Here is a 10810-nt window from a genome sequence, read left to right on the forward strand (position 1 = left end):
GCTATAGGTCTGTCCATGTGGCGGACTCCCTCGCAGCATGCTAGCCATTGTCTACTCTCTGTTTAAGGCCAAATAGAATTCTAACTTCCTCTGGTTTCTGGTTGATTCTTTCCAGTGTGTCAGATCAGGTGGTTTTAATACAAATGATAAGAAAACACGTTTTTGTTTTCTTATAATTTGGTGAAGTTTGTGGGGTTTCTTCCTGATGGGGTCTGCTTGTGTTAGTGAGCAGATTCCCAGAACCAGTAGGTGACAGTAACTGTAGGTGACGGCTTTTGTTATGGATCTTCCAATCACACTCACCCCCCAAATGGACCTTACCTGTCAATCTTTACACTCTCTGTGTTGTATTAACTTACAGAGTTGAATTGACACTCATGATTACATAGTGCTAATGTACCTCAGAGAGTGTAAAATACGACCCGTGAGGACTTTAATGTGCTAGGCCTGTTGTTGCTAGCTGTTGGTGCAAGTTTGATCTGAGGATGTTTTTCCGTAATTAGCCACGGGATGCCATATCCACAAAGCCCCGGTTCGAACAGACTGTAACAAAAGGAGAGGCCAAATGAAAGTAGCAGCAGCGTTGACATGTTTGATGAGAATGCCACCATGTCAGGAAGAAGGAGGCTTGGGAAAGAAGGGAAGAGGTGTTTCAGAAAGGTCAAGTCAAATGGAGAGAATGTAACAGGGGAATAATAACAAAATAACAGTCACCTTTTCACCAACTACAATAAATATCCACATTCATTTGAATCTTGAGTCTTGTTATTTTTGAGGATTTTATCCCCCCCCCCCCCCCCCCCCCCCCCACACACACACACACACACACACACACGTCTCACACACACACACACACACACACACACACACACACACACACACACACACACACACACACACACACACACACACACACACACACACACACACAATGGAAATAAGCTCTTAAGCTTTATTGTGTCTAATCCTTTTCGACAATAAAATCATCAATCAATTTAATCAATCTCATGTTATCTTATCTTATGTTGTCTTGTTTCTTGTCAGGATAACATGTGTATAAGATAAGATGGCCATGTTATGCGCATGCCTGACTCTCGCCTCCCAAAACAAGTCCTTTATTCCCAGCTTGTTAAAGGGAAATGGGCCCCTGTGGGCAAAAGATGAGATATATGGATTTAGAGGACGATTCTATAAAAGTTGTCTAAATCATGACAGTTTTCTGATTTCTGAATTTCTATGTCAGTTGTTTTCAAACATTTTCACGTCAAAGACCCCCAAGATTATGTAATTGGCCGCCGACCCAGATCTGAAAATATGTTGTTCCAGGGACCCACCCTAGAAGCAAAGATTTTAGTTAAAAACGTTCGCTGTGAAAGAATATATATTCAAAGATTTGCGCCATATTTTCACGATTTTTCAAACATAGCAGACCTACATGCGGTGCTATGAGCTTGTAGATCTGCTATTTTTCAATAGATAAAGTATAACATAATGCTTGAAACACCAAAAGGGGTTCCCGCCCAGAATGGGTTAAAACAAACCTAAAGAAGTGCCACAGAGACCTAAAAGCTTGGGAAGACATGGCAAAAGACGACCCGGAGAAACCTTGTCCGTGCACGCACGGTGCTGCTCTGTCCAACGATGTCCTCCGACCTCCGCCATGCTGGACAAGACAAGCACAGACTCAGAAAGCATGCAACAAAATCTGAAGCGATTTCTCCGTCCTAGACGGTCGGCGTTGCACCGCTCAGTTCACACAGGTGTGATTTCATATCTTTAGAACAGTCTGGGTGTGACTGTCTTGGGCCTACACAGTCAAATCCACTGACTGCTTACCAGGTCGGGGGGGGAGCGGCGGTGGCTCAGTGGTAGAGTGGCTGGATGGTAACCGCAAGGTTGCCAGCTCGAAACCGGGCTCCCCCAGAGTTAGTGTCGAAGTGTCCTTGAGCAAGACACTGAACCCCTAATTGCTCCGGATGTGCTGGTTGGTGCCTTGCATGGTTTCCGCCGCCGTCGGTGTGTGGATGGGTGAATGTAATGCACAATCTCCTTGGATAAAGGCACTATATAAATGCACCATTTACCATTTACTGCCTACTACACTGTGTAGAGACTGTAGACAGTCACCAGGCAGAGTCACCGCTCTCGCAGCAGCAACATGACTGTTACTGGAATCAACCCCTGTGACATTTTGTTTTCAGCACACAGCCATGCTAACCTCAAGCCATTCTAGCATCAAGCCAAAGCAAGCCTCCTCAAGTTCTCATATATATACCAGCATGGTCTGGACACTGGACAGCTGCCCTGCTTGCATGAGAGCATCGGCATCACACAAGACCACCATAATTCACTTGCACATGCAGCGCACACAAACACATGTGCAGCACTTCACATTCAGATCATAGAGATTATTTTGAGACATATATGCTTAATTTATAGACCTTGTGTATGGTGGCGTTGCGATTCGCGACATCCTGTGAGCTTGTAGATCAGGTATTTTCCGTGTGTGACTATCAGTATAAAAATAACAGCGCAGATATATACAACTGCATGCAAAAGAAAGTGCCTGTGTCAGTGCGCACGCACACTCGCACACACGTAAATGTCCACATGGGCATGGGCATGTGCATTGGTCACACATGCAAGCACATGCACACTTTAATGTTCGTGCGTGCGCGTGTGTGCACATACAAATACAGGGACACTGTCTCCGGTATGGCTGCAGCTGCTACTGGATTTCCAAAGTGACAGGGAGTCATTTTCCACTAGTGTCACCCATGGGGGCCTCGGGTGACCTGTCCTACACACAGTAAAAGCTTCAGTGCTCGTTTAACTCTCAGAGTGACATCCATCCTATACTGTGACATCCAAGCCAGCCCAGTTGTCTTGGATTTGAGTGTATTTTGAGTGCTTGAACTTCGTATGTTACAAGTATGAAATTGCACTTTTCTATCCCATCTAATATATTATAGGCCAGTGGTTCCCAAACTTTTTCATGTCAAGGACCCCCAAAATGATACATGCCCAGCCCACAGACCCCCCCCATTTGAAAATATATGCCAAGGACCCCCATAAGAGAAGATGTTTTATGGCTCTAGCAGTGATTCTCAACCAGTTTTGACCCCCAGGTTTGACCTGAATTACGGTCCCCCATTAAATGGCATTTCTATCTCTGGGACCCCGAATGTATATTGTAAAATCAAAGTTAAGTGAACAGGTCCATTTGGCTCCATTTGAAGGCCTACACTCTCTGAGTTACAGACTCATAAGGGTCCATTTGGTTCCTAATCACCATTTAGCTGGGGACCCCCTGGAACTCTCTCAAGGACCCCTAGGGGTCCCCTGACCCCACTTTGGGAACCACTGTTATAAGCTACTATACTATACTATACTATACTATACTATACTTCTGTAGCATATAGAACTGAAGTAAACCCAATGGTTTGTAGTGTAACTGAGGTCTGTTTTGGGGGATTGAGCTCATCTCACTTCTGCAGCTGTTAGAGGGATGAACATTTTACTGAGAGAGTCAGACCATCTGCCTGGCAACCACACCGCACACACACGCACGCGCACACACACACACACACACACACACACACACACACACACACACACACACACACACACACACACACACACACACACACACACACACACACACACACACACACACACACACACACACACACACACACACACACACACACACACACACACACACTCTCTCTCTCTCTCTCTCAATTCAATTCAATTCAATTCAATTCAATTCAATTCAATTCAATTCAATTCAATTCAATTCAATTCAATTCAATTCAATTCAATTCAATTGGGATTTCTTGGCATGAGAATAGATATGTTTACGTCTCTCTCTCTCTCTCTCTCTCTCTCTCTCTCTCTCTCTCTCTTTCTCTCTCTCTCTCTCTCTCTCTCTCTCTCTCTCTCTCTCTCTCTCAAACGGGGCCCAGGTTCATGCCACTCCTCCCTGCCTGGGGGAACTCACATGTAGGCTAGGCATACACACACACACACACACACACACACACACACACACACACACACACACACACACACACACACACACACACACACACACACACACACACACACACACACAACCTGGCATGGACATAACACACAAACCTACAGACATGTGCGTACACTATATATCCATGAATATACATGATAAAATCCCAGTAAATGTCTATTTAATGTATTTATTTTTGTAAAAGTACCGTGGCCTGTCTCTGGTATGCATTCTTCACACCATGCGGTGGAATCCATCTCATGCATGCATAATGTCCTCTCCTTGATCATCTCTCTCTCTCTCTGAAAGCTATCCTTTCTTTCAATCCACTGAAGCACATACATTAAAGATCATCTGAAAAGAAAGAGAAATTTACATCTGAAAAAATGAATCATTTTGACAAAAATAATGTCCATATCATGGCCTAAAAGAGAGCCCATGAGGGCCACTCTTTTGATAGAGAAACAAAAAACGATGGCTTTAATACTTTAATACTTTTATTTTATTATTTTATTTTATCATTATTGTTATCATTATTGAAAAGGTAACAAGACAACTCACCCCTATTCCGTTTTCCTCCCGGGAATTTTCCCCAGTGAGGGGTGGTAGAGGCTGGACAGCAGACGGTTGGACTTTGAATTTCTCTAACTATAAACTTTCATGACAGCAGAACGCCTAAGTACAAATATAATTTATGAAAAGCTACTACAGTGAATTCTGTTCACAGAAGTTGTTGTAGGATATGTGGGGATTATCTGACGAGGTACCATTTGAGTGTGCAAAACCATACATATACTAAATAATAACAATATACTAAATTGTTTATGGTATAAGTAAAATAATATAGCCTTTCCACAGGAATAACTTTTTATATTTTTCCAAAAAGAATACAAACAGCCAATAGCATATTACAAAGTTATCCCCCTCACTGGGGAAAGTTCCGGGAGGAAAACGGGCAAGCACCGGGGTGAGTTGTCCAGTATTCATTGAAAATGGCAGGGAGGCATACATTCTTGGCTGCCCCCTTGTGGCCACATCGGAGTATTATGTCACCATTAACAACAACAACAATCAAAATGCCATTAGCTTCCAACCAGCCTAGAATTAAATGCTAGTATGTGTGCAAACAAATCAGCCATCACATTACCAGGTAAATAAAAGTAGACTTTTTTAGTAGGTTTTAAAACAGCTTACTTACTATAGAGAATCTGACATTATGCCTTGATATAAGAGAGGTTAATACACATTAATTGAATATGCAGAACCTTAATGGGCTTATTTGGGTTATATCCTTTAAGAATGAATTTGTATCTGTGCCAACGTGCCTTTTATTTTATTTATTTTTTGCAAACTGTTAATAATACAGCATTCAATCAATCAAAGAGGTCAGTATAGGGCAAATGGTGTGCCGTGATGCTTCAAGAGAAATGTATAGTGAAATTCAACACAAGGCCCACATTATGTAACCTTTTATTAGGCCAACAAGACTGGGGAGTGTGTGTGCACGTGTGCTGTTTCTCCACTGATATTTATCCAAAACTATCTGACATTATTATTGATGTTGACAGGCCGCTACCAACAGTGAAGCATGAGCCACAAATTTATCCTTTAAGGCCTAATTGTTCCATTGAAACGGGAATATAATATATATATATATATATATATATATATATATATATATATATATATATATATATATATATATATATATATATATATATATATATATATATTCAACTCAACTCAATATATATATATATATATATATATATATATATATATATACCGTATATATATTGAGTTGAATGCACTGTCTTGGTTTCTCTTTCGCTGTAGCCTACTGGCTGATAATTCCTGTCACTGTGTCATAATAAAACTACTTCACGTCTCCCTTTGAGTTGGCACGTCACATTGTCCTTCTCGGATAACAGTGTGCCGGCCCACGACACGCCCCCTAACAGGCCCCTTTATAAAGACCCCAGCCTCAAAATGTGACCATGCAAAACAACAAGGGCAGTGGGCACAGAGGTCTAACGGACTACAGGGTTTTTACACTAGCCTATATAGTCCCACAATTAGGGTGTTGCATAACTTTGCCATGCAAAATTAAGATACATTTTTAGATCAAATCGGTCATAATAAGTCTTGTATCAAGGCTATACATTTTTACCGTTGTCTTCAGTGAGCCAGAAGAAGAAGAACACCATGGAGTTGACAGATATTCCTTTCCCAATGTCCCCTGCCGCGGACGATTTAAACGATGACTTGTGTTTCAACATCGGTGACATGCAGTTTTTCGAGGACCTCGACCCGAGGTTGATGCACGTCGGACTGTTGAAGTCGACAGAGCAGGAGCACCACCACCACCACCACCACCACCATCGGCCCAGCAGCGAGGACTCGGAGGACGGGCACATCAGGGCGCCCAGCGGGCACCACCAGGCTGGGAGATGTCTGCTGTGGGCCTGCAAGGCCTGCAAGAGAAAGTCCACCAACGAGGACCGGCGGAAGGCAGCCACCATGCGAGAGAGGAGACGCCTCTCCAAGGTGAACGACGCCTTCGAGAACCTGAAGAGGTGCACCTCCGCCAACCCCAACCAGAGGCTTCCCAAGGTGGACATCCTGCGCAACGCCATCAGCTACATCGAGTCGCTCCAGGCGCTGCTGCGAGGAGGCGGACAGGAGGACAACTATTACCCCGTTCTGGATCACTACAGCGGGGACTCGGATGCGTCCAGTCCGCGCTCCAACTGCTCTGATGGCATGGTATGTAATAGATTCCATAAGCTCTTATTATTATTATTATTATTATTATTATTATTATTATTATTATTATTATTATTATTATTATTATTATTATTATTATTATTATTATTACATTTTGATATAGCTATAGTCCTGACTTGATTGTCCATTAATATATGACAGGCTCCCTACGTTGACTTTGAGGAGACTATGAATCAATTAATGCGATATGGCCTGTTTGTTAATGTGTTTGTATTTATTTTATTTATTTCTTCATTACAGATGGACTTCAGCGGGCTTCAGCGGTGTCCAGTCAAAAACGAAAACTACTATATGAACCAAACATCAAATGGTGAGTCACGTGAGTGTGTGTATAAAATGCTTGGCTAGGCAAATTTTGACAGACACAATTTCTATTGACTTGATAGCTAAATGTAATTTAATTAACCTTATTTAATTATCATTATAAAGTATGATTACTTTTGATTCTAATAGTGAATCGAACTCTGCACCAAAACGTACTATAAGCCTATAGGCCTATTTAGGCCTCAGTGGTGTACAGTAAGTAGGCTAACTAAGTGCTTTTACTTAAGTACTGTACTTAAGTACAATTTTGAGGTATTTGTACTTTACTTGATTATTTCCATTTTCCAGTACTTTTACTTCTACTCCACTGCGTCTCAGAGGCAATTTTTTTACTTTTACTTCACTACAATTATTTGAAAACTTTATTTACTAGTTACTTTGGCGATTTTAATTTTGATTAGAAAAGATACATTAACCACTTCAACCCTATACATTTCGGCCATTTGAAAATAGCAGCTCACATAGCAGCTCACAATGCGTCGCATCTATTTTCAATAGATTTTGTACACATTTTGAACTTGTGAAATGGGACATTCTGCAATATGAGTACTTTTACTTTTAGTACTTTAAGTACATTTTGATGTTGATACTTTTGTACTTTTATACTCAAGTACATTTAAAATTCCGTACTTTTACTTGTAACGAAGTATAGTTCTAAATTGCAATATTGGTACTTTTTCTTAAGTAAAAAAACTTTTTCCACCACTGGAGAAAATATTAACCAAATGTTCCTGTCTCCCTGTCCATGCAGATTCCAGAAGTAAAAACTCAGTGATTTCCAGCTTGGACTGCCTGTCCAGCATCGTGGAGCGGATCACCACAGACACCACGTCCTCCACGGGCCCTGTGGTGCTGCTAGTGGACAGCTCAGAGGACAGCAGCGCCAGCTCTTCTTGTCCTCCTTCGGAGTGCTCCTCGGGGGCCTCTCTGCCTCCCTCCCCGAGCAGCTGGACAGTGCCCACCCCCAGTGACCCCAAATTTACAGTCTATGAAGTGCTGTGAGCCCCTAGGAGCTATATAGAACCGTGCAGAATATATAGCCTGACCACCAACACAGCGCGCTGTGGTTGGGTGGATGCGGACAGTGTTTGAAGGGGACAAGGCCAGGGTAGACAACAGAACATACCGGTATATTAGGCAGTGCTCGTGCAGTCATATCCCATTCCCACGTGGCAAGGCGTTGACATAAACTGTATAGGCCAGTGGTTCCCAAACCTTTTCATGTCAAGGACCCCCAAAATTATACTCCATTTGTAAAATGTATGGCGGACCCCCCAGTATGGCGGACCCCCCATCAGAAAATATATGCCAAGACAGTGATTCTCAACCATTTTCATTTCAAGGACCCCCGCGGTTTGAAGTGAATTAGTCTACGGAAATGGCATTTATATCTCTGGGACCCCCATTTTATTTTGTAAAATCACTGTTAATTTAACCCTGAGAGTGTACAAAGTGTACATTTGTTCCAGAGTTACAGACCCATAAGGGTCCATTTGGTTCTTAATTATCATTTAGCTTGGGAAACCCTGGAACTCCCTCCCCGGACCCCACTTTGGGAACCACAGCTATACACAGTATAGCCTACCTGAAAAAAGTAAGTTCAAGCCGAGGCCAATTTCCTAAATCCTTCGTTTCAAGCCTTGCCCTGCACGGCTGTTGATGAATGAATGACGTGAATGCAAGGCCTGCTGTTTCCTCCGTGGACATTACTGCCATTTATATTCCATCCAGTGGTTCCAAAACAGTTTTAAGACCCAAAAGAGAAATTAGACGTTTGCCCGGAGATCTATATAAGCTCAGTCACACAACTTGTCCCTTCAGGCTGCGTTGCTTGCGGATCTGCTATTTTCAACTATAGGCCTATACTTCTTAAACTTTATTTTTTAATTTGTCTTGCTTATTTTATATAATTTATGGAAATTATTTGATTTCTTAATTCTATTTATGAAATTATTTTGAAAACAATGTTGGAATTGTTTTTAATTGATGAAACGTTGTGCTTTTCTTTTCTTTCGTTAAAAACCTTTTTAGAATTCCTTTGAAATGTTTATATATATTTATTTATGCAATGAAAATAGGGGATATTTACCCGTGACCCATTCAAATTGGTCAAGGGGTCCTGAGTCCTGACCCACTGTTTGGAAACAGCGTTCTATAAAGATATGCCATGATAATGCAGTTTGAGGGGGAAAACTTTTGTGATTCCTGTTTGGGCAGAAATGCTATAAAAATGAGGACCATTCTGTAGATTTGTACATACAAATTGCTGAAATTAACTATTTGGCCTGCATGGCCGCTATATGGAAAAGGTTGTGTAAAATGTTTATTTATTCTTAAGACTGAGTGAATGTTATTTCAATAAAACGTTATTTATAAAATTGGTGTGTCGGTGATGGTCTGTAATTGTGCACAGAGATTCCTAAAATCTCGTTTACTAAAATCTTTTCAATATTGTTTGCTGATCTTGCAATAATCTTAATAGCGACACAAAAGATGAAAATCAGAAAAAAACGACATACTATAGTTCATGGTTTTTAACAAACATTCTATAGTATGTCGTTTTTCATGATTTTCGACGATTAAAACATTTATGAAAATCACGAAAAAAACAACATACTCACCGAACGATATATAGAACATAGACTTTTCCCCTGCACAACAGATATTTGGAAGAGGATTGTGGCAACTTCCATACTTCTTCGTGTCAAGGACCCCCAAATCAACATTTTATTAGGCCACGGACTCCCCATTTGAAAACATGCCAGTGATCCCAATAAGGGAGGATTTTTACGGCTCTAGCAGTGATTCCGAAACGGAAATTTCATGGAACCCCAGTTTCACACGCATTATGCTACGGACCCCCGATTTAATGGCATTTCTATCTCTGGTACCCCAATTTATATTGTAAATCCACGGGTCCATTTGGTTCCATTCGTACACTCTGTGTTACAGAACCATAAGGGTCCATTTGGTTCCTAACTATCTCTAGCTAGGTACCCCCTGGAACTCCCTCAAGTACCTCTAGGGGGACCCAGACCCCACTTCACTTTGGGAACCCATGACTTATAGCCTAATCAGGCACACAGTGAATATCTTTAAATTTGGACCATCTGCTGCTTTTGTAATTCATAATAACTATTAACACGTTTAATTGATTGATTTTGTGGGCAATTATATAGACATGTCTTGACAACTAAATATTTATAGCCAGGTCTATTTCAACTGAGCAACACCCAGAGGAAATATAAGACCGCATTTGTGATTTGCCAAAAATAGTTTTAACAATGCTACTACTAAGGCCTATACTAATTAAATGAATAGGTGTGCAGTTGTCATGGTCACGTCCTGAGCCCCACTGTTTGTCCATGAGTTTCCTCTGACTCTGATTGCCCTGAGTGCCATCACCTGTGGGGACCAGCTGAGCCAGGTTGGGTGATGAGTTCCAGTGACTATTTAAACTCTGCCTTGTGTTTGTTCAGTGCTGGATCTTAAGTTAGTGTCAGGTTTTATGTTCAGTGTATGTACTTCTGTTATCGTATGTCTTTTACCAAGTAAAGTGAGGTTTATGTGACCTTCTTGTCCTGCCTTTTCTTTGGGGGTCCTAACACCGCAAACCGTGACAGCAGTGAACACAAAGTCTGCACAAATCTTCACAATAACCCCAGACCATTC

The 10810-nt window shown here is 41.5% G+C and overlaps 1 protein-coding gene across 1 annotated transcript; it reads left to right on the forward strand.

The window, feature by feature from the left end:
• Positions 1–6038: 6038 nt before the first annotated feature.
• LOC310854896 (myoblast determination protein 1 homolog 1-like) lies at positions 6039–9510 on the forward strand. Its single transcript, XM_083759648.1, has 3 exons — positions 6039–6793; positions 7055–7124; positions 7890–9510. The coding sequence occupies exons 1-3, from the start codon at positions 6233–6235 to the stop codon at positions 8138–8140; spliced, it is 882 nt and encodes a 293-aa protein (XP_083615774.1). The 5' UTR covers positions 6039–6232; the 3' UTR covers positions 8141–9510.
• Positions 9511–10810: the final 1300 nt, after the last annotated feature.

Source organism: Protomyctophum parallelum (genome assembly GCF_964188405.1).
Source record: "Protomyctophum parallelum genome assembly, chromosome: 2".
Classification (NCBI taxonomy): Eukaryota; Metazoa; Chordata; class Actinopteri; order Myctophiformes; family Myctophidae; genus Protomyctophum; species Protomyctophum parallelum.